This window comes from Ambystoma mexicanum, chromosome 6p (assembly GCF_040938575.1).
Source record: "Ambystoma mexicanum isolate Mex_15411 chromosome 6p, UKY_AmexF1_1, whole genome shotgun sequence".
In the NCBI taxonomy this organism is placed as follows: domain Eukaryota; kingdom Metazoa; phylum Chordata; class Amphibia; order Caudata; family Ambystomatidae; genus Ambystoma; species Ambystoma mexicanum.
The window spans coordinates 790,899,396-790,924,915 of record NC_090935.1 but is presented as its reverse complement, the minus strand read 5'-3'; the positions used below and the strand labels follow the sequence as shown (position 1 = coordinate 790,924,915).

General features: G+C 45.3%; 1 protein-coding gene across 1 annotated transcript in view; it reads left to right on the top strand.

Moving 5' to 3' along the window:
• Positions 1-25,520, top strand: part of RIOK2 (RIO kinase 2) — a 317,145-nt gene that overhangs the window by 188,330 nt on the left and 103,295 nt on the right. Inside the window, exon 9 of the mRNA XM_069625451.1 lies at positions 20,889-20,988. Coding sequence (XP_069481552.1) covers positions 20,889-20,988 — 100 coding nt within the window. The remainder of the gene's footprint in view (positions 1-20,888; positions 20,989-25,520) is intronic.

Sequence of the window (25,520 nt, the reverse complement as noted above, 5' to 3'; positions counted from 1 at the left end):
ATTGCATCTGTCTTTTGGGGACCGAAAGGGGACGTCGGCGTAGGCGTGTCTGTAACACTATCTCTATTGTGACGTGTAGTGTACCCAAAATCCCTCACGCGCCGAAGTCCCTCAGATTGTTTTTTTCTGCCCAGATAACTGGTCGCCCTATAGCGGAGCTCTTACATAAGTCATTGGGCTTCATTACAAATCAGGCGGTCCGGAAATAACGGTGGCGATAATCCCGCCGCCACCATTGTTTCTGGACCGCCTGATCCTGATTCCTGCAGGCGGGAGGTGATGTTCCCGCCAGGTCTGACCTGGCGGGTTTAACACCGCCCGCCTGCAGGCGGACGAGGAAACACCGGCAGCATTACGAGATGCTGCCGGTGTTTCCATGATCCCCATTCCCATTGAGTCCCATAGGACCCAATGGGAATGGGGATTAACACCATTCCGCCTCCGTGATTCCCGGGAAACCGGGGTTGTAATGCCCCGGTAATTCCGGGAATCACGGAGGCGGAATGGTAATACGAATCCGGCGGTAACCAGGCAGTTTACCGCCTCGTTACCGCCGGACGCGTAATGAGGCCCATTGTTTATCTTATACCGACTTGTCGGTTATTCCCCGTTAAGTCGCTTCGGTCAAAAGGACAACTTCGGTATATCTTTCCTCTTTCCCCATCTTTACCCTTCAGGTCTTGTCATCTTCTCCTTTTGCTATGGAAAGGACTCCTTTTAGGTTCTGCCCTAAGTGTAGGGCCAGTTATCCTTGGAAGGACGAACACAGGACGTGCAATGCCTGTCTCCCCTTGGATCACGATGAAAAGCGGTGTGCGGCTTGTAAACTCCTTCGGCCTAAGACCTATAAGGAGCGCTGTGTAAAGCGGTGGGCCTCCTACGGTATCTCACGGGTGCAATCCCCTTCCCCCACCGCCACACACGCTGAAAGTGACGGGGTCACCTCTGATGACCAAACATCCGTTGCGGATGTGGCGGACATTTCTAGGTCCGCCACGCCCGTCTCCGACTTTTTAAGGCCTGATTCTGGTCTCGCTTCAGGGACAACACCCGGCGACAGGGGCGTTACAAGCGCATTTCACTAAGCACACAACCCCTACACCTATTTCGACGGGTACGTCGAGAAAGGTGAAAGCGAAAGATTGTACAGATCCAAAGCCTTCCCCGCATCCGCAGCAGCATCTCGCGACTGGGCATTCATAAACAAATAAGGGCGCTACCCCTAAATCAGGTTTACACGTCGAAGCGCGGAAATCCCATGCTACATCGGTCCCGAAAGCCGCGGTAGGCCCAAAAATCACGACTAGGTCTCAAGTCGAAAAACCAACAGCTAGGCCCTCTAACGCCGCAGAAGGCAACAAACCTACCGATAGGCCGTCGGAACCACGATCTCACACCGATTCGGCGATAATCGAAGACAGCATCGAGAGAATTACTTCGGCGGTTGGGCTTATTCCTGTTCCGCCTAAAAGCATGGGGCAGACCGTGGACAAATCCTTGGATACGCCATAGCGCCCCGATTCTCACGATACTTATGAGGACAGTCAATAGCCTCTTTCCAACACCCTGAGAGACCATTTTCAGCGCTGTAGGGCGGAATACGACGTTTTAACTAACTAATTAACTAAATATTTTCTTGTATAGCGCAGCTCTCACCCAAAGGTCTCAGGGCGCTCACATGGACAAAACATAACACAAAACAAGACATAGATGCAGGTGGGGTTCAGAAGTCATTCTTAGTCAAATGACAGGCAGAGTCATAAGGAGAAGCAGATTTTATTTTTTTTAGGATCATATGTCACTATCCTTTATTAACCTTCAAACAAGAACGTCTTCAGCCGTTTCCTGAACTGTTGCAGCGTTGCACACTGTTTCAGATGAATTGGAATCACATTCCAATTTCTTCGGCCCCAGGTTGCAAAACTTCCTCTGCCTAGTTTTTTTGTGATCGTGCGTGGTTGAAATAGCAACATCTGTTTTCCCACCTGTAGGCCCTTCTGGGTCCTCTAAATGGACAAGGGAGAAATTTGAAGGGTGTATGGACCGTCTGGAAAGAATTATCAGTTTTTCTGAACAACCTTGCTCGAAAAGGTCTTGTGGAGAGCCTAATCTTCAATCTACAAAGTGATTTTTTCGGAGTTTGTTCAGGGTACAACTTCTGTTGGTGATTTGGAAAAGTCGCATTGGTGTGGTAATTAAAGGAGGAACCAGTACCCCACCTCCTTGGTTAGTGGAAACAAAATGGGATGAACTACACAATGCATCTTTCCTCGCGTCGGCACTGTTACACTTACAGTGCCAACGCGAGGAAAGATGCTTGTAGCTTTGAAAGGGATTATCCCGTGAACATTGTTTTGAAACCAGAATGAATATGGATACAATCTAATTGCCCAGATCTTTTGTTTTGAAAAAGGCCCATGAGAGGCCGAAACACGTGTTAACAATCAAAGGGCTTAACAAATCAACCAAATTTGTGTTTTGTTTGAACTACTTTTCAAAGATAAACCATTTTGAACCCAATTGATTCTTGTGTGGTGCAGTCATTGTGTGGTTCATCCCATTTTGGAATCTTCAATCTACTTCACATTTCCAAGAAGATCAGCCTTCTGTCCCCGTACAGCAGGAAGACATCGTCCAGATGGACACTTATAGGAGATTTACAATGTAGATGAAGAACCTTCCTTCCTACAGAATTACGAAGAGGAACAGGCAGATGCCACAGACAATTGGGAAGAAACCCAGCAAGGGGGAACGGACCCATGGACGCTTCCCCATCAAGATCAGGACACTGATATATTGTGCCTGGATTCCCCTCCGTCCACCTCGGCTCGCCGGTAGACGGCCAGATGGCCTTCAATTCCATGTTAAAGAAGGCAGCTGAGCATTTTCAAATCTCTACTCAAGAGACCATGCCTGAGCAGGACTTTTTAGAGGATATTCTTAAGGAGAAACCTCCATCTAGCCAGGCCATTCACCTCCTTTATTCCATCAAGAGAAGATTGGCTCTCTCCCAGCTCAAACCCGGGCAGTGAACCCAAGAGCTGAAAAGTTATTTCGGCCAGCTCCTTCGGACCCACAATACATTAAAGGACACGCCACCCCCGATTCTCTGGTAGTGACTACCACCCGGAAAAGGGCAGGAGTACCCTTTGCCACGGGGGAGGCACCTCCGGATAGGGAATCCAAGAGGCTGTATGCATTAGGCAAACGAGTCACCTCGGCTGCCACATATACCACGCGTATAGCAAATACTACGCTGCTGGCGAGTTATGCTGACGCTCAGTGGAACCTACTTCACGAAGGCCTCCAGGAGGTCCCAGAACCCGTCAAGTCCAAGCTTCTCTCATTTGTGGGCAAAGGAAGGCGGGTGAACCAGAATGTGATAAAGAACACTCTGGACATGGCTGAAACAGCAGGCAGGTCTCTGGCCCAAGGGACCCTACTCAAAAGGCACACTTGGCTGCTCACCTCAGGTTTCATGCCCGAAACACAGGCCCCGCTCATCAATAAACCGATTGAAGAAGCTAAACTCTTCGGAAAGGCGGTAGATTAGGCCTTAGAAACAGCCAAAAAAGAGCATGAGACTCTTAAGTCTCTGCAACAAATCACGCAAAGACCTTCCCCCCCCTGAGAGGAAGTAACTCTCGGCGGACCTTTCAAGGGTAGTCCCGTGCAAGTCAGAACTACTATGGCGTGGGAAATTTTAATACCGGACAAACATCAGGAAGCCCTGCATACCACCCTCCAAGGGGTCAGCGATGCGGCAAAGCCAGAGGTAGAGGCCCCAATGCTAGAGGAGCTGCAGCCTCCGGTCAGAAATGACCATCAGATCCAGGTCCCCTCCCGTGTCACCCCAGTCGGGGGGCGCTTAACATCTTTCTTCACAGCATGGGAGGGGATAACTTCAGACCATTGGGTCATAAAGACGGTCTCCCACGGGTACTGCGTGGAATTCGCCCGACCTCCACAATTCAGACCACCATGCTCACAGCGCCTTTCATCGGACCATCTGGAAATCCTGAATCAATAGTTGGAAGCGCTGCTGGGAAAGGACGCCATAGAAGCCATCCCTATTCTTCAGGTAAACTAGGGTATTTATTCAGTGTACTCCTTGTCCCCAAAAAGGACCTCACCATGCGCCCTGTTCTAGACCTGCGTTCAGCGTACAAGTTCCTAAAACCTCAGAAGTTTCACATGGTAACGCTACAGGAGGTGATCCCACTGTTGAAACCGGGGGACTACATGGCAACATTGGACATGAAAGATGCATACTTTCAAATTTCAGTGTTGCCAGCGCACAGAAAATATCTAAGGTTCATGATACAGGACAGGCATTACCAATTCAAGGTACTCCCCTTCGGCATCGCCGTGGCGCCAAGGGTGTTTACGGAGGTGCTGGCAGTAGCTGCAGCTGCGCAGGTTATCCATCCCGGTTTACCCTTACCTCGACGACTGGCTCATAACGGGGGACTCGTACAACATATGTTTTTTTGAACACCCAAAAAATCGTAGACCTTCTCTTCAGTCTGAGGTTCTCTATCACAAAATGAAATCCAGTCTAGTCCCCAGTGAAACAAAACAATTTCTGGGAGCGCTAATCCGGACGAAAGACGGCCTCATCTTCCCCTCCAACGAGAGGGTTCAGAACATGCTTTTCCAAATCCCTCAATATGTAGCCAGTCGGGAGGTGACGGTGCGCAAAGCCATGCGCTTGCTAGGAATGGTGGCATCGTGCATATACTTGGTTCCCCACACGCGGCTGCGCATGCGTCCCATGCAAGAGTGGCTCAACAGCCAGTGGTGTCAGGCCAGCGGACAATGGGAGGATCTGGTAGTTGTCTCGCCAGCCCTCGTTCTCTCTCTGCAGTGGTGGTCAAGAGAAAACCTCTTGAAGGGGAAGACCTTCACCACCCCTGCAGTGGAAGCCACTCTCACGACAGACTCATCCCTCACAGGGTGGGGGGGGTTCACCTGCTTCAGCAGACAGCCCATGGAGTGTGATCCCCTCAAGTAGCGTCCAACCATATACATTTACTGGAGCTATTAACAGAGTTCAAGGCATTAAAGGCCTTTCAGATGCAACTACAAGGGAGGACAGTGCTGATTCTAACAGACAGCACTACAACCATGTATTACCTGAACAAACAGGGGTGCACTCACTCTCCAGGGCTATCCAAGCTGTCCCAAAACATTTGGATATGGGCTCTCAGACACAAGATGTTTCTGTTGTCCCAACATGTTCCAGGGGAACTCAATCTTCTGGCAGACATGCTCAGCAGAGATTTTCCGCTGCCCAAAGAATACTAATGGCGTCTGCACAAAGACATTGTGTCCAACGTCTTCGCAGAATGGGGCTTCCCAGAGATGGACATGTTCGCTACTCAGGTGAACGCCCAATGCCAAGACTACGCCTCCAGGTACCCCCAGAACCGCTCCAAGGGGAACGGTCTCTGGATAACATGGTCAGGGAAATTTGTTTACGCTTTTCCCCCAACTCCCCTTCTCAACAGGATAGTGCACAAGATGCACCAAGGACCAGTTACTATGATAATGGTGGCCCCCGTGTGGGCCCGCCAACCCTGGTTCGCTCATCTGATGGAAATGTCCCTCTCCCCACCAGTAAAACTACCCTGCCCATATAACATGTTGTCTCAGGACAGGGGGGGAGACCCTACACCCATGCCAGCAAACTCTGAATTTAGCAGCCTGGCTCCTGTGGTCATAGAGTTTGGACACCTACAGCTCCCTCAGAGGTGCATGGACATACTCAGGGAAGCTAGAAAACCTAACACACGTTATTGCTATGCCAGCAAATGGAAACGTTTTGTCATCTGGTGTAATTCCAAGGGCTTCAATCCCTTTGATTGCTCACGCACACACATTGTGCTGTACCTTACCCATCTGTTAGACACTGGGTTGGTCTTCAATTCCCTAAAAGTTCATCTGGCTGCGCTCTCAGCCTACACCACATCACAACAAAAGGTGTTGTGGTGGAAGATACCGGTGATCAAGGCCTTTATGGAAGGGGTAGAGGATTTATCCTCCCATTTCTCACCCAGCTCCTGGGTGGGACCTAAATGTGGTTTTGACCAGGCTCATGGGAGCTCCCTCTGAGCTAATGCATAAAGCAAGTCTAAAAGACCTGACCTATAAAACGGCCTTCCTAGTGGCTATCACTTCTATTATAACTACAGGCTCTTTCTGTTCTAGACCCCTTTGTTACAGTCCACAGGGATAAGGTAGTCCTGCGCACTCACCCCAGATTTGCACCTAAATTCATCTCGAAGTTCCTTGTGAACCAATCGATTGAACTACCTACTTTTTTCCAGAATCCCACTAGCATGGCCGAAAGAAGCCTACACACACTAGATGTGCGCAGGGCAGTCATGTTATATCTAGAAAGAACTAAACTACTGAGGAAAACAAACCAATTTTTCGTTTCAGTAACAGCTGGTAGAGAAGGGGATCCTGTCTCTAAATCAGCTATCTCAAGGTGGATTGTCAAATGCATTACATTATGTTTCTCTCTTGCTAAGAGATCTCTCTTGCTAAGAGAGAACTGCCCTTCAAGCCTAGAGCACATTCTACTCGAGGCACTGGGGCATCCATAGCATTCATTGCAAATGTTCCCCTTGAGTCCATTTGCAACGCGGCAACCTGGAGTTCTGTGCACACCTTTACAAAACACTATTGCCTAGACACTCATTCTAGGTCTGATTCTCAGGTGGGACAAGCAGTACTAAGACATCTTTTTTCTACTGTTCCTTCTCACAACCCAGCTCCAACTCCGGGTACTGCTCGCTAGTCTATGCACAGCATGTGATTCTAAGCAGATTAACAAGCATCAGAATACATGCATTACTTACCGTAATAGCATTTCTGATGATTGTATCTGCTTAGATTCACACGCGCCCTCCCCGCTCGGGGTGGAAGGAACATAGACATCTTACTACTTCTCTCTTCTTCATGTACTCACTCGCAATTGCCTTGGCTTCCCTCATGGCAGAAAAAAACAATCGCAGGGACCTCGACACGTGAGGGATTTTGGGTACACTACATGTCACGATAGGGATAGTGTTACAGACACACCTATGTCGACGTCCCCTTTCGGTCCCCGAAAGAGAAGATGCAATACTCCGCGGTTACCACTGGATGTCGGACCATATGCACAGCATGTGAATCCAAGCAGATACAATCATCAGAAATGCTATTCCGGTAAGTAATGCGTGTCTTTCAATGGGTTTCAGTGCAGAGAGACCAATTCGAATAATAATCCTGCTTTTCAAACGTTTTTTTGATATTGGGAATAAAGTAGTATCTGGGCTGCATGCTCTCTTTAGAACATTTTGTTCTAAACCTGAAAAATGACAGGTGACTGATAAGTTAAAGCATGTCTTGGAAGTCTATTGATGCCAACCGGATCACTTTCATAATTAACAGCAATATTATCTTGAACTTTATCTGTGTCAGAAATGTGTTCAATGCCTTCAAATACAGAGAAGTAGCCTTAACCTGCCAGTCACCTTGTGGGCCATTAATATATGACTGTCTAAAAGCATGTCTCTCTCATCTTCCACTCTATGTAAACTTAACATGGCTTCACAATGTGGTAGATGTATTGGCACTCGCACTTAGGCCATACATCGACAGACTTTGAGTGGGACCGTATATGTGAGGGTCTGGTTAAGTCCTCAAAGTCCCCTCACCAGAGTGCAGGACCGAGCAAGCGAGGTGAATCGATCAGACGAGAACCGTTCTTCTTTGGTGTCTCTGAAAAGGTGCCAAAATCACAGATTCTCGTTGGAGCATGAAGAATACTTTGCTGGAAGTCCCTTCTCTCAACTGCTGCTGCGATATCCCTTCAAGCATCCCTCCTTTCATCCTCACGACCAAGGAGCAAGGGACAGGGTCTACAGCTGCTGCACCGTGAAGGCATCCTGCTTCATCCTCTTTCTCTCTTCAGATACTGTGGGACTTCTGTCGCTCCTTTGTTGCTGGAGTGCTGATTCCGGTTTTTGGGTGTTCGCCCATACACAGTCTCCCAGGCCTAACTCTGTGCGCATACATGTAGCCTTTCCCGAGTTCCCTGAATGCTCTTTGAGCAAGAAAAGCTTTATACTTACTTGTAACAGAAGAAAACTCTGGAACCTTGCCTTTTCTACAGCTGTGCCTTACCTGCTTTCTCTCCAATCTGACTTTCAAGAACTCAAACCTAGATGGGGATGGACTGCTAAAGCATTAATGCCTCTGAAAAGTAATGCAAGTCTTGAAAAGTGCTAACCTGCTATTGTTGGTGGTGTTCATCATTTTATTCCTACAACAAAACATTTTTGAGTTATAACAGTGGTTTTACTTACCTTTGAACTGTGCTCATTAACCTTGCGTCTTACCGTATGGTTTACTCACCTGAAGTATTGCATTAGGTTTATATTGTGTTTGTTAGTTTTAAAATAGTGCTTACCTATCTGAAGATTTTACTTTGCCATGTGTATATATTAAATAAACAACTATTTTGATATAACTACACATGTCTTTCTTTGGGCCTATGTATATTCTAAGTTCTTTGTGCTGACCTACAGCTCACATCTACCTCCTAAAATAAGCTTGGCTGCTCTGCCATACTACCAATACCTTGAGTGGTACAGACCTGTTCTAGAACTTGGCGCTCTGTATACCAAGGGGTTTGTTTTATAAAGTCCTACTATAAGCAGACTTTAAAAAAACTTCCCTAACAATTATGATTTTTATTTGTGACAACAGGGAGAGCTCAGGCTCCAGCCGACACTCAGCATAGACTTACTGTGGGCAGGGTAATAGGCATTCTTTATTGATATCAGAAGTGGACATTCCTATTAATAGGTTTGCAACATGGTGTGGACCTGGGCTCCAAATATAGGCATGCTGTAACAGGAACAAAGCATACAATCGTCATTGGGTGCTCCCTTGAGGAAGAACTATTTAATGACGGCAAAACTTCGGATACATTTTCTGTTTTAATGGATTGTAGCACAGGTGGCAGTTAGAAAAAGGAGTTTGGTATATGTTAATGTGTGTAAACCCACAAAGTGGTGAAGCAGAGGTGTCTTTTCTGAAAATGCAAGCAGTGAGGTGTCGAAAAGACTTCTCTAGAAAGTCCTTAGACAATCGCAAAAAAAATAATTGGTGGGTTTTGGGGCTGATGGTAAAGCTATTGATTTGGTTGTTAAACGAGATCTTGCCGATCTGCTTAGGAAAGACATTGTGTCTGCAATCTGTCCATTGTTTCTCTCACCATTTTGAAGTGGCAATAAAGAATATCACAAATAAAACATAATTAGTGATGTGTCCAGCATACTAATGCAATTGTATTATTTGTGTCAAAAAATCCCCAAAAAGTTGTCTGAATTGCCCTCTCTGAGATTCGCCTTGGAGCAATCTGTTAAACAAAGAAAACGGCCTCACAGAGCCCTTTAGGTGCATCATAGTCGGGTCCTGCATACATCTTTTACCGTTGTTTGTGCACATTTAAAAGTTATGGCAGCTGATCCGAACCACCACTACGCAAAAGTCCAGGGAGTCTTTCTTCTTTTAACCCAGTTGCAGTTGGCATCTTATCTGTTCTTTTTTTAGCAAATGTTGCAACCCCTTTTTAGATTTTCATGACACTGCAAGCCTTGATGGGAGACACTGCAATTGTGGTTAGAGAGCTTGATACTCTACACGTGAGGCCAATAAAATATTGTCTGCAACATGCGAGTCTGTTTACTATGGCGCAGTCCTAATAACAAATCTCACTGCCCGAGTTCTGAAATATTTCAAGTAACAGTGCTCAAAATATTTTCTAAACATTGAAAAACAGCTGCGTAAGCTGCCACCAGAAAAGATCTGGGTCAAACTGACCAGCCTGTGTGGCACCTCATATCTCCATCTTGTGAAACTCCTAAACATCTGTGTGTGTCCAGTGCAGTGGTAGAATGCTGCTTTTCTTGTGTGTACAAAGTAAACACCAACTGTTGGGCTTCTTTGCCAGAGGAGACTTTTGAACCCCTTATTCACATTAAGAAGCAGGGCCCTTCTGCTGCAGTGTTCAGATCAGAAAAGACTGTTACAAAATATGTTATCATGAAACCTTGACTTCTTGGTGGAGTGGATGATGAATGAAGGCATAGGTCTCCAAAAGAGAGCGGTGGTACACCAAGCCCATCTTATAAAACGTCAGCCGGAGGTTTCTTTAAGAAATGTTTCCCCTTGTTTTAAACCAACCAATTGCGTTTCACTGCCGACTTTCATGCCAAATTTGGCAAAGCGTTATAACTAATCAACTTGAAATCCAATAAAAAGGGTCTCTACACACACTTCATTAATGTGTTGCTGCAATTTACTACACGCCCAATTTGAAAATAATAAAATGTAGTTCTGGGCGGCATAGCAAGAGCATTCACACCCTCTTCTGAGGCCTCCGATTGGTGGCTTTTAAGTAGTGAGCGGGAGGCTTGCGTCGATACTTTTTTGGTTGCACTTTCACTGTTCCTATACTTTTATTATTTTTAAAAGAAACCGTTCCTGAACGCTTTCTATTTAAAATAAAAGAATGGGGGCTAGTATCAAAGTTAATCAAACCTGCTGTCTAGTCTCGGGTGGATAGCTCAGTGGCAACGTGCTCGCCTTGGAAGCAAGACGACACGGAGCAACACGGGTTCGATCGCCGGGTCCGCGCTTCGAAACCTCTGGGTATTAAGCGCGTTATAAATAACCTATCATATCATACTGCAAGGCGAGGGTCGCGCTGCTTCGTTGCCCGTACTTTTGCATCCCTGGCTAGCGAGGGAGCATACACAGACCGAATTCTTCAAACCATCTGCCACTAAGCCACCATGGAAAGAAGAGACCGCCAGTTCGCTTGGCTGCTTCGCAATCTGGCCATTCTTTTGTATTTGTTGTTCGGCCATGGTGGTGGAAAACACAAGCTACATTTGTATTTATGTAATTATCTACGTGTTGACTACTGTTGTCCATTTTTGGGTATACATAGTACCTGAAATGGAGTGGCAAAAAAATGGCTGACTGAACACGCATGTGCCTTCTCGCTGCCCCATTAATTTCATGGACCTTAATAATTATAAAAACGAGAATGTTAATGTTAAAGGACATTTTGTACCGTGCACTATCACCACCGGAGTGGTCCCCAGGTGCTCTGGCGGCTCTGAAAGAGGAGGGGGGGGTTGAGTTAGTGGGAGAAAGCAGGAACAGTGCAAGAGAGCAGTGATGCGCTGTTGGCGGCCTCAGCCCGGTGGGTCCGTTGGCTGGGCCTAGAGTGTTTTGCGGCCGTTAGTCGTTGTGTACTGTTGTGCAAGACTGTGTGTTTTTGTTTCGTTGTTGCAATGTAGTGAAGTTTGTGCGGTTTGTTGTGCTGTAGGTTTTGGTTGTGTTTGGTTTGGAGTTTGAGAGGTGTATGCAGAAAGGGAAATTGTTAGTAGGGTTGGTTAGTTTGTGTCTCTATCCTGAATTGAGGCGCTCGGCTTGCGTAGTCTCCCCCGAAGTCTGTCCTGCTCTGGGTCCGACTGACATACAAGGTTCCTTACTCCTCTGGCCCCCACCTCTAACAAGCTCTGTCATAGCTCCCCTTATCCTCCCTTCGTACTCCTGTGGCCAGTGCACCTGCCAATGTCAACCTCTGAGGTAGTGGGGTGATTGCCAATATCTCGACAATTCCACACCACTGTGGTTCCTGGCGGTAACTAAGGGGCAAGGCGAAAGTGTTGGTGGGATTGTCTGGGTTGGTTGACTCAGTCCACGCACTATCTGTGTTCCAGTCTATCCAGTGTCATCCGTCCAGGAGCCGTGGGAGTTACCCTCTCGGGTCGGGGATGTCCGTGTCCTTTCCGGGTTTAGTCATCCTTTTTCCGGTTTTGGTTTCCAGATTTAGTCTGTGGTGTTGAAGAGCCAGGTTTTTAGTGATTTCCTGAATTTTAGGTGATCTTCAGTGTTTATTTCTTTTGGGATGTTGTTCCAGGTTTTTGTGGTTAAGTGGTAGAAGGAGGTGCCTCCAAGATTTTTCTTAAGGTATGGTTTGAGTTCCAGGCGGATTTCGTTGCTTGATCGGAGGGGTCTCGTTGGTTTGTAGACTGTTATTTTCTTTTGTAGGAATTCTGCTCCTTATCCGCTGATTGCCCTGTGTGGTATGCACATTGTTTTGAAGGTGTTGCAATGTTTTACTGGGAGCCAGCGTAGTGTTTTTAGGGCTGGAGTGATTTGGTCTCTTCTGGCTGGTAAAATGCCTGACCCAGAAAGGCGGAATTAGCAATGCTTCTATTTTCGGAACCAGCAAGCCATGTGAACTGAATGCTCTTATGTCTTTTTTGTTCACATCCACGCAGGCTATGTTTCTATGCATTCTGTATCTCTGCGGGGCTTTCTTAATAGGGGAGTCGCACACAAAATCCTAAAACCTTCACAAATAACAAATATATCACAATTTTTCCATAGCATAGCAAAAACGAATTAACACTAGGAAGCATGCGTCAATCCTGCCACAATTTTAGTTTCAGTCTGTGTTTCAAGGCATAAAATAAGCAGTGTCGCGGAGCAATTTGCTATGCAATTCTGTAGGTGTGCTAATTAAATTGGCACTTGTGTAGCAAAGTTAGCTATTTAAGTTACCCTGTTCCATGAAAGCACAGCTCACCCTGCATTCCTCTATTGCCTTCAGAGCTCTCTCCACCCTCTTTTCTATATTCACTGCAAGTTCAAGGGGGCTAATGGAGAGAGAGTGCAGCAGTAATCATCCCCTTCACTCATGTGCCAAAAGGCCTGTGTGGGAGTGCTACGCATATTTTATTTTTCAAATAATTGCAAACCAGAAATAATCTGGATAATACTGTTATTAAGCTAACTGTATCCTGTCTGCCAAAGACAAGTATGTGTTAGTTATTTTTTAATGCTTTCAAATCCTTTTCTAAAAATGTAATAGGTTACATAATTACAGTATTGCTATGGTAAAACACTGCATTGTCTCCATGCTTTACAGTGAAGTGTATCTAAATCTCAGTGCCAACTAGATTTCATTTTGTTGGGGGAAGATGCATCATATTGACAGGTGGACCCTTTTAATGTTCATGACCACGCGACCAAATGCTTTGAAAGCAAACCTAGTCCTGTGTCCTGCTGGTTACATACAGCTTGCAACTGGTGCTCAACCCATGAGCTGATAACATACTCCTTGACATTCTATCCTATCATTTTATACCCGCTACCCAAAAGTAAGATGTCTGCAAACTACAATATTCTGCCTAGTTTGCTCAGTTCTCTGCCTGCTATGCCATCCACTCTGCTTAGTCTTTTACATAATTAATACACAAAGCTAACTTGATATTTACTTAAAGTAGCAATGAATAGTTTCATCCAGTCTGTACATCTACAGACCTACTGCAAAACTGTACACTGTAGTTGGCTTTGAGAACTTACTTTGCTCTATGATTATGATTGCATTATATATTTGCACCTCCCGTAGAGAGAGCTGGCCAAACTGGTTTAAGAGCCTTTTTATCTTATCTATTTATTTGTGTCCATTCATGCTCGCAAAGTATTTTCACCTACTCGCATAGTAGAGTAGATTTTAAGAAGGGCCAGTACCATTTGCAGAGGATGTTGGAAACCTATCTCATTAATGTCTTACTTCGACGGTATACAAAACTGCGTAATGTTGCTCATTTTATATCTTGGGTACAAGTATCTTCTGGTGGCATTAAAAACATTAGTACAACATTGCTAATCAAATGGGTTGGTTTGCTAATTTAGAATTAATTAATTAGCAAACTCTGCTAATCAATTTTTGAAAACTAATTTATGCCTTGGTGTTTATCGTCATAAATAGCGAAGAGCCCAATCCCTATGGGCCTGCCACTGTACACCAGAAAGCGCAGTGCACAGAGAAGGTTTTTTTTTTCTTTGCAGAACAGTTTACTCTAACGCAGTGCATATATATATAAATGTCGTCGGAGGATAGCTCAGGGGCAACATGTTCGCCTTGGAAGCAAGACGACACGGAGCTACACAGGTTAATAAGCGCATTATAAATAACTTATCATATCATATAATGGGACTATGCAGTGTCAGACATAGAAACGGATGCCAGGTCATTGGCAATTTCCAAAGAGTTTGTTACAAGGGAGTTTACAATGCATTTTACAGTGAGCTGTAAGGTACGATTTTACCTATAGAGCTAAATCTACCTCACTTTTGAGAACCCCAGCACTTTTTGCTGAACTGGTACATTATTATTCCCCATACCTCTGTGAGTGGGCACCCTTTTCCACACTCACAGATCTTTTTACTCTTTATGGGTGTCATTTTTAAGACTCTCCATAGTGTCCTTTTAATGTTATCCTCTTTGACAACTTTTGGTATATAACTTTTTATTGTTAAAGATTTGCTCTTGGGGCTCCCCTTTTACTGTATATGGATAGCCTTGTAAGAACTACAGTTACCAAGGGTAGAAAGGATATTTCTATCCCTTCTACATTTTGTTAGGTGAAACCAGCAAACCCCACCTCATGTGGAGTGCTGGGGAGATGCAATCTATCCGCTTTCTCACTAGCACTGTAACAATTCTGTTGCAGGGACATGCTTACCTTAAATGGCTGGTGGCAGCTAACATTTTTGCGAATTCGGTGCACCTTTACCGCGGGCTGTTTTCACAGCTGCAGTAAAAGCACACATGATTGCCCATTTTACCAAAATGGCCCCTGTCTTCATTTTTCATCATTTTAGTGTTCCTTGTCCCGTCTTGGATCTCCCCCTGCCCTCCAGTGTCGTGAAATTCCTTTGTGTGATTTCTATCTTCAGTGCGAGACCTCGGTCAAGCCCGCCCAGGCTCCAGAGTGTTTATGAAGGCAGGAAGCGAGGGAGGAGTCCAAAAGTCTGCAGCCCTTTGAACTGGATTCTCACAGGCAGGCTGGAAGACAAACTAGGAGGGTGGCTGTCCTGAAAGGACTGCCAACCCCCCCAGGTTTGAATGTTGCACGTCTGTTTGATTGGCTGGTGTGATAAACCAGATGGCGTTTCACTGCCTAGACCCGGGGATTCCCTTTCTCAGATGGCCAGGGCACTGCCATCGCCTTTGGATCCAGACCCTGCAAGTGGACAAGTGCAGGAGGATAACCTGATTGAGGGGTGCTCGGGAAGCGGGGGAGGAACGCACCAATGGCAAGACATGGTATAACCCCTTTCCAAATACCCCTGTCCCTTCTTATTTAATAAGATATTCCAACTTCCCAGATACCCCTCCCCCTTTCCTACACTAGCACTGAGCCGAGGGAGAGGAGGTCTGAGAATGAAAGGAGTACAACCCATGCAATACATTGGACTTGTCCCACTAATAAGATCAGACAGGGCCAGGCACTTGATCTTAATTTCAAACACCTGGTACCTATTAGCTCTCCCCACATGGTTTAAACGTGAACACTGAGACACACTCTGAGCAAGGTGATGCACGAGAAGGAGCAATTCTTCCAGGGCGACAGTGAACCAGGCAGAGCAGAGCCACAGGCCAAGGGACGGAACTGGGGTACGGAAAAACCTTGGACGCCCCAGCAAGAGATTTACCTCCTAAGGGCCTTGAAGGTTGCACAAGGAAGCCCAAGTGGAGAGAAGGGACCAACCTCTTTTGTGCTTCAAGGACACCAGCCAACCTCCCGGGTGACCGGCAAAGTTGGAGAGGTGCAGCAGCAGTTGTGGTATGGAGGTGCAGCAGCAGTTGTGGTATCAGCCCTGACTTCAGGATCAAAGCCAAAAATGAATTGACAGAGCCAGTGAGTTTATGAAAGCATTGAAAGTCCGGTCTGTGTTAAATGAAACTTGACCGCGACAGTATGCGACGAATGAAAGTTGAGTGTGTGCCGATAAGACGTGAGAGAAAGCAAAGCATTGTAAAGGCCTGTAAATTAAAAATACAAAGTAACAGAGTGGTCTGGCGAAAGAAGATTGCCCAATCGAAAGTCTCTGTGAAAAGTCTGATGCCGTAAAAGTGGCGGGAAGAGAAAGAAACTGACATGCAAGATCTGAACTGTTAGGTTTGACCCCGGCGAAGGGAAACCTGGATGTGAGAGAACTCTTTGAACGTATATAGAAGTACTGTGCTCGAAACTACATTTACCAACAGACCTTGGTGTAGGAGAGAAAAAGTGAAGTTTGAGGAACGAAGGTCACAGTGGTCAGGCCGAGGTAAGAGCAAAAGCCTTGCAGTTTCGAGAGTCTGCAGCACTGGATAGATAGTGAAAGGAGGCTTGAGCCCGATGGAGGGAAGCCTATGAAGGTGTGATTGAAGCTTTGGGAAGGGGGAACCCCCCACAAGGTGTGATTGAAAGGTTTGAGCCCGGCGGAGGGAATTATGGTAACCAGAAGGAAACAAACTGCTGTTGAACTGTATTAGAAGCTAAAAGGTGACCCGTGCTGGAGTGAAAGAAATCTGATAGGTCCAGCGGATAAACTAGTGACTTTTCGTGGAAGGCCAAGTGGGCACTGTTCCACAAAACAAACTATTCTTGTGCCTGAAAGCCAGTGTGTGTTGCAAGGTCCAAGTGTTCCACCGTACCCTGTACAAAACATGGGTAAGGGAGTTTACTCAGCATACTGACATTTTTCTTGAACAGTGATGTTCCTTTTTGCATTACACATTCCCTTTACACATGTAATGTATTAGAAAGAGGGCAGGCATTAGGTTTATTAGTATAGGCCATTTTATTTTTTACTAGGGACTGACTAGGACTGTATTTTCATTTTGATTGATGGTCACGAATACTCCCATCTTAGTTAAAGGGCAAGGTAGGAGTTTTCCAACCCATTTGAAACCATCAATAAAGGTTTTGAAACTTCCAGCTCTTGTGTCAGTGTCTACTTGTGATACCATGCCTCCCCACACTGGGTACCTGCATAAATGTCCGATCCTGGAAGCTGAAGAGGTAGTCGACCACTGGAACCAAATCCGAAGATGAAGAAACCGTGGCTGAGATGATTTCAGCAACCAGAGAGCAACCAGAGAGCCTGCTGTGTCACCAGAGTCTTCTCCCTTCCTCCTCCTCCCACTGTTTATGATTTTGTCCCCCTCTATTGTATAATTGAAAGAATTTTGTTTCTATTTGTAGATTGGTCTATATTTGTTTACTTATTTGTGTAAATACTGTTCATGTCTGTAGCCAACAAGTGGCTACATTTGTTGTCTCATTTCAAATAATAAATATTCTCATTTTTTTGTACATATCTTCTCTATGGTTTTTGAGGTTCATCTGATGGGTGATGTAAAAAATATATATGAGTAACTGAATGATCTGTTCTGTGTTAGTTATTAGTTGAATATGCACTGATAGCTGTTCTAATTATATTACAACTTTAGTCCCTTCGGGAACACCCTCTTGTTAAAGGTTAGTTTTGTGCTCCATTGAGTTCCCGAAGTGTTGGAGTTCCTCTTTTGTTTACAGTGTAACCGGGGGTATGCTGTTACCCTTCCTCCAAGTGACCTGGGGACTCGGAAACTAAGTCCCTGACCACGAGCCTAGTGGGATCCACTAGACTCATGAAGACCTGAATTTTCAGCCATCCCATTTCATGCTGCGACCTTGCGGGCTGCAATACCCTGGGACCTTTAGCCATTGTGCGGTGCATGGTCTTCTGAATTCTGAATCGAGTTGAAACTTTGGCAGGCTCCTCCTGTTTCTCCAGAGATATGATTCCAGTCCCCTCACCAGAGTGCTGGACCAGATTAGCGACGCAAATGCAATCAGCAATATTCAGTCTTCTTCTGGCTCCTGAAAAAGTGTGCCAAAACCATAGAGCCGCATCCAGCCGCAAAGAAGCTCTTGCCTGGAGCCTTCATCCATTGGCCCTTGCTGCAAAATCCCTTCTAAAGTCCTGTCTGCCATCTTTATGACAAAGGAATCCATCGACCGGTTTTTGGCTACAGATCCTGAAGTCCTCTTCCTGCAAACTCTTCTTGCATGCTAAGGTACTGTGTTGGCTGGGGTATTTACCTACCTTAAGCCTGTGTGATTTATGTAAAGCTTTTGGGGTGTTTTCTGTAATTGGGAGTTCGCTCATCAGTTCAACCAGGCCCACTTCTGGAATCCTTCTAGGGTGTCTTCTCAGAAATGCCTGAACCCTAACTAACTTTAAAGTAAACTACTTAATTGTTTGAACAGTCTTCCACAGGAACTTTTCCTGCAACTGAATCCTATCTCACACTGCCTACAGCTGGCACCTAGACCACTAGGGTCCCTCTTCTGCCTCTTGAGTGAACTCATGCAATAGACTAGGGAAGGACAAGATAAGAAAAGGATTCTGACTTGAAAAGTATGACAAATGTTAAAAGTGACTTACATGTGAAAGAGTTAGTTGGTAACAAACTCTGAGAGTGAGCATTTACAAAAGTTCTTACTTTACTTGAATGTGTGTTGTGCCAGTCTGAAATGTATATGTAAGATTATTTTACTCGCCTATGAATTGGTTGTGCCTCTTCCCAAAAGTAATGCTGTTGACTTTACTTAACCATTTCTTTCAGAATATTAGTGTGTATGCTCACCAACTGGGTTTTGCTTTCCCTGGTCTGTTTTATACAGATTCTAAAACGGTCTTAGTTGTATACTTACCTTTAAGTTGCTGGCTGCTCCTTTTAAAAAGTATATGGCTCTTACTTACTTGGAATAGCTAGATATTGCTTACCTCAATCTGTGTTGCACTGATCTGAAAAACAACTGCAGTAGTATATTACAACATTAGGTTTTATCTGCCTGGAATCGCTGTGTGCCATTCTTAAAAAGTGTTCTGTAGATTTAGCTGACCTTGGTCTGCCTGGTGCAATCCTAAATTAGTGTAGGACGGTATTGCTGACCTTAGTCTGTATTCAACTGAGCTGAAAAGCAACTGTAATTGTGTATTACACCAAAAGGTTTTACCCACCTAGTATAACTGTGTTTTAGCCTGAATAATAGTTATAGGTTTCTACTTTTCCTTGAATCTGTGCTGCACTATTCATAAAAGTATCCTGGTAACAGGGTTGGTTGATTATGAGATTCCTTAACTGACAGGGCCTACTACCCTTGACTTACTGTAATCTAAAAGTAACTCGTGATTTTACTCCCTATGAATAGGTGTGACCTATACTAAATGTGTTTGATAAGGTCTGACTTGCCTAGACTTACTGTTAGTTTTCTGAACAAGGTTTTTGCTTGGTATGTGTACTTTAAAGCATAATGGTCTGTTTTTATAAATGTTTTGATGACTCTATGACCAGTACTTACCCCAAGACTAACTTCACCTGCTTGTATTTATAATAAACCTTTATTTTTTATAATACGTCTGGTTGTCAGTGTTTCTATTGAATCCTTGGTATATTACAGGTTCTAGGTACTTTCCTACAGCCCTCTCGCCCTCCTAAAATAACTGGCTGGTCTGTCTAAGCTACCATATACTCAGGTGGTACAGCCTTATAATAAGAGTGGAGTCTTGTACTGTCTCAGTTGAATGGTTTTATTAAGCCCTTAGTTGGACTTCAGAACAACTGTCCTAATATGGACCCTTTGACAATCTTCTTACTCCTCATAATGTGTATCTGTCAGTCCTTGAAACGCCGATTCCAATTCCATGTCACTTGAGCTGTACTAATGCTTTTGTCAGGTGACTTGAACATCTTTTTAAAATTAGCTAAATGTTTGTCTACTGCTTCTATTTAAGGTGATTTTGTATCCATTGATCCTTCTGTCTAGAAGATGTTTTCTAAAGTTGATTCCCAGTCTCCCTTGCCGGCCAATGATGCTAGATTATAACATCAAGTCCAGAGTAACTGGAGTAAAAGTGCAGTGAATAATGCAGTAAGATTGGGCTGTTTTTGGTCCATTATGTTTGGAGAAAAAAATCGGTATTCAGTGATTTTAACTAATTTAAAATAACGAATGAAATTATAACGAACAAAATATCGATATGCGGTGGTGGGTAATGGGTTAAAAGGAGTGGTGGAGTTTTGGGGTTAGAAATGCGGCAAAACAGGGGTGGGGGGGTTTAGGGCGGCCCCCCTGCAAATATATATTTTTTTAAATCGCCATTATTTTTTCGTTCTAGTTTTATTCGTTCAAATTTCATTTGTTAAAATCACATGTAACCTTAAAATCATGTGCCGGCATGGTGATTCTCATTTGAGGAGTCACTCTAGCATATCTTTGACTCTCTGAAGTTTTGGCAACGTGGTGTGGAGACAATATTCACGAGAGGCCTACAAAAATGAATGCAATACTCCAGTTGAGACCTCGCCAGTGATGAGCACAGCGAAGATATGATCATGATATGCTCTTGTTTCTATTTGATAAGTTGTACAGATGACTTGGCCATTGCTGTGTACTTTACCGCTGCTCCCAATTCCAGTGCATGGGGTGAACAGTGCAGCAGACAACAGCAGTGCAGTGTCATGTAGTGCTGTATACATCAGTGCAGAATCAAAGAACGGTAGAGCAAACACAGGCTACATTGTTCCCCTTGTGCAGTAATGTTACTCTCTTTCCATGTTTTGATGACTCAGTTGCGAACAAATGTTCATCACATTCATTAACACTACTAATACTGTATCCCTTTGGGTTCTTTATCATTATCTCTTAGAAAGAGTGTGTGTAGACATTTTGTACAACAATCCAAATTATGATATGAGGGCTGAAAATGAAAGAAAAATTGAAACCGCCCCATGCAAGTCCCATCCCTGTCAGTCACAGTTCCACTACTTCTTTTGTTACACTTCTACCACTCATTAAAAGCATCAGCTCTGCATGTTGTATTGGTAATGTGTTGTGTATTAGAGAATGGCGCTTCTCGTCTGCAGATGCCAGAAGGGCCTGCTGCTGCATGCATTGTGATATGTGTCTTGTGCATTCCAGAGACGAAGAGAGCAGACTTCATGTGATTGAGCACAGAAGGCGGACGGAAAGCATCATGTCTTCTGTAGCAAGCGTTGGGAGCTGTTCAACCATCCCACCAGTAAGTGCATCCTGAGTACCTTCTCGCCTTTTTCCTTGGGCCAGTAAACCAGTTGCGCGCGCGCGTGTGTGTGCGTGTGTGTGTGTCAGTCACGCGACACGCGTGAGACGTGTGTGTGTGACGCACCGAGACACACCCCAGACAGTAAAAGACGTAATTGCATCATCCGATTCAGCAAATTCGATTTTTGCTTATAGATTGCTGCCTTCTTGGCTCCTTTAAAATGATGATGATGTGCAGCGGAGTTTTAATGTTTATCTGGACTGGGTCTTCACAAAGACTCGCATCCGATTCTGACAGCACTCTATTTCCATAATGACCTGCAAAGCCCCCAAACTGACTGCGAAAATGTAATTATGCATACCCCAAGGTACCTGTCAAAAGAGCAATTTAAATTCACACCAACTATTTTTTCAATAACTCTTCAGTACGCTTGTGTGTCACCTGGGAGTGTAGTCTGCGGGGGCATTAGAGTGTTGATAAGAGCGGTATGGATGAAATCTTTTTTTTAATTCAAAGCGGTCTTCTGCTGCTTTATTTGCAGAGGATGTTCCAGCTTGTGGCGGATAAGTCCGATTTTCATTTAAAAATAAGACACCATGGCTCAAAATAATATATGTTTAAAAACAAAATCTATTTCATTTATTTCCCATAAACTATACATTTCGCTATTCACAATGCGCATTGCTTTGGTTAAAAGTAAGGTTTAAATAAGGGAATATGTAAAAAAAAAAAAAAAAATTAGGAAATCAAATCAAGCAGAAGAAAATTAAACATTTAACATGATATTCATTTTAAGAAGGTAATTTACAAGTGAATGAATTTGAATGAAATTGGGGCTACGTTGTGGCATGATGTGTTCGGGTTCACCGTGAACTGATTGTGTGCTTAGGTAGTTTATTTAACTTTGGTTGTTGGATATCGCATTCAGACTTCGCGCCGCCTTAGTAATCACACAGTCATAAGGAATGAATGAATGAATGAATGGGCTTGGCTTGACTCCATTTGTTCACAACCCCACCTTAACAGGATTACTTACCTGTTCTGCTAACTTTTCTACTTAATGATAATGCACCTTGGTTCAGGTGCAGCCTCTGGTCTCAGGGCCGTGTTCCATTGGGCTTTGCTTCATGGCAGAGGGGGTCACTGCAGGTGGAAGGGGTGGTTGCCGGGGGACGGGCTTTAGTTAGCAGCAGAATGACATTTGGATGTGTTCAATTCAAGAGTCTTGTGTGGGATTCTTGTAACGGCAGCTAAAGTCAGATTTTATAGGAGTTGCAAGACTAAATGGTATAAACATTTTTGAACATTCAGAGATAATGTTGGTCTTTGAAATATGTTGCCTTTGATCAGATGTGCATCAGTAGTTTTCTTTAATGTAGGTTTCTCCCTAGGTTCCAGTGGTTTGGATAAGAGCCAGGATCACCTGGGCGCTATATCACTGATAATATAATTAGTATACTTTGCTTCATTTTTAACATAATAAATGAAGTCTTGTCGTTTGTTTGTTTGTAGGAGAACACTGATTTAATTACACACTTGAAGCCAACATGGGTCTTTTTCAAGGCGGTGGTGAGTATACATGATGTGTAATTGGTTATTGGTTGCAAATACACACCTGATTAGTGAGAACAAGGTGAAATGTTTGTGGGCAAACCAGTGTTCAAGGTATTTGTTTCGATTGTATTGTGACATATTGGTGTATAGATGTGATGTGCTAAGTTGTTTAAATATGCATGTCATACAGGTTGAAAGCATCCCAATATGATTGTCATAGTTATGAGTGACATAGTGTGCAACAGTTTTGCATTTGAGAAGTTAGTTGTGGTGACATGGTTGAACACGTAGATGTGTAGCTTGGCTAATACACACAATACAATCGAACCAAATACCTTGAACACTGGTCTGCTCACAAACATTTCACATTGGTTCTTACTAATCGGTGCGTATTTACAACCAATAACCAATTGCATGTTGGGTTGAAACGCCTATCGGCTTCAAGTGTGTAATTAAATCACTGATTTCTTACAAACAAACAAGTGACAAGACTTCTCACTTATTGCGTTAAAATGGAAGCCAAGTATAGTAACTATATGATCAGTGATCCAGCGCCACAGTGATCCTGGCTCTTACCCTAACCCACTGTAAACCCGCAGAGACGGAAGAGCACTGTTTCGTAAGAACCTCTCACCGGCAGAAGGATCCACTCTTGACAATCATGATCAGCTCAGTGATCTGTATATTCTAGCGCTCTACTGCCGATTCTCGTACTCTCCCGAGGTTCACTTCAGAATTGCCGTTGCAAACTCGTGTCCAAAGAGTCGCTTTATTACAAGGTTAATAACCAATCGTAATGTGTGGGTGCACGTGCCCAGGCTCTGCCTTGCTTGAACTGCTAAGTAATACTCCGGTGTCATGTCATCAGGTGATGCCAGTGATATCCCAGCTGCTCCTAAATGGTATATTTCTTAAAGCTTTGGAAATTATTTTAATTCTGGATACAGTCAGTAGGTACTTTGCGGTTTTTAACTTAAGAGACTGAGTTATGTATTTGTCCTGTCCTCTGTGCTGTTTCTGAATTTCTAGATCCCATACCTAGTTAAAGAAATATATGCATGTATTTTCCCCGTGAATACTTATGAGTCTTGGTGCAATGTTTGTCTTTACAGTCAGCATTTTACCATTACTTGCCTCATATGACCAATATTTACTGTTCAGTTGCAATGCAGCTAGAATTTACCAATTGTACTGGGCTTCTCATGCCGCCAGAATTGCATACTGTGCATTATGAATGAATTTCCTGCAAACTGATGGCGGTAATCTGCCTTTCTTTATATCACTGTTATCATGGGGCTGAAACCCCTTTATCCACAACCTGATTTTGCCCTTGCATGTACATGTCCTAGTATGACCACAGGATGTTGGTGTAGCACTCTGTAAATAATGGACCTTGCCTGAGACTGTGACATGTATTGGCCATCCATTTTAGTGTATTAAAAACAATTAAGAAGGGATTCCAAGATGGCCGCCGGAGCGAGAAGACGCGAGTGAGTCTCGCTCCCGCCGGGCCACTCATTAGCACCTTAGAAGCTGCGAGCCGGAGGGCGGCTGTACCGCACATATAGCTCCGGATACGGCTCCTGTCACGGGCTCCAGGAGGTGGTCACATCGGCCCCCTCCCGCGCCGAGGAACGGTGCTCCCCCTCCCCCATCGGGACAAGGAGCGGCCCGCGCACCAAGAACCACCATCACAGGCCCCCCCAGAAGACGCGAGGCGGGGGCCATCGGCGGGGGAGGCGAGGATCGGGGAGGCCCCTCGGAACGGAGCCCCAGCATTGCGGCGCCCGGAGGTCAGGCAGACATCCGGCAGCTCCGAAGAACGGGCTCGGCGACCCTCGGCAGCAGCGGACCCCGCGGGAAGAGCGGGACGGAGCCGGGTGCGGCGCAGATCTCCCACAACCGCCCCGGGACGTCGGTATCCAGCGGCGGTCCCCAGTCCGGTGGACCACAAGGTGAGGCGCCCCCCCTGGTGCACCCCGCGCCCCCCTGGGGCCCCGTGAATTTGGAGGGCCCCCACCTCGCGCCGGCGGCGAAACCGCACGAAGGCCCACCAGGCCGAAGCGGGGAGGGATCATCCCCCCCCCACCCCACAGCTGAGAGATAAGTGGAGGTGACCACAAACCGGAGCACCGTAGACAGACCCACCCAGGGTAACAGAGAGCGGCGCAATCTCCGAGGGCTGCACTAACCGGAGCCCCAACTCTGCAGCACACGTGGGGTCTTTACAACAGGCGCCACACCTAAGTGGACTATACGCCCTCCTTCCCCCCTAGTAGCCACCCCCTACAACGATAAACAACCCAAGAAGGGACACGAAATCAGCAGGACGCGCCAAGGCCCACCTAACAAGAGGCTTCCCCCCGGCCAAAGAAATAGGAGAGGGGACGGGCTCGTCCGGGGGGACTCCAAGACAAGAACATTTAAAGGAAGACATGTCTAAAGCGAAGGGGAGAGGGGGGGGGATCCCTACAGACACAGCAGCCCCCCAAACAAGACTCCAACCTGATACAAATGTGGGCAGGGGACACCCCAGTGTCGACCAGGAGCAGGATACAGGAGGACTCTTCTCAACAGGCCGCGAACTCGTCCGAGACGAGGGACTTGGCCCCCGGCTCCCAACCTCCGACAAAAGACGATATGCACTCCTGGTTTAAAGAACTACAAGATAAATTAATGTCAACGGTCCAAGACCAGTTTGCAGCTATTAAACAGGATATGCAACAGGCAATTCAAGGAGTTCAACATGACATTGTCAACCTGGAGGAAAGGACTGACACCCTAGAAAAGATAGTGCAAAACGCAGAAGAGGAGGCCCTTCAGCGCGCCGAAACACAAGAACACCTGGTGCGCCTGACCCATAATCTAGAAATTCAGTGCGAAGACCTCGAGAATAGGTCCCGCAGATCGAATATACGCATCAAAAATATGCCAGAATCGGTCCTGGACGGGGACCTAAAGAAGGCTGTTCAGGA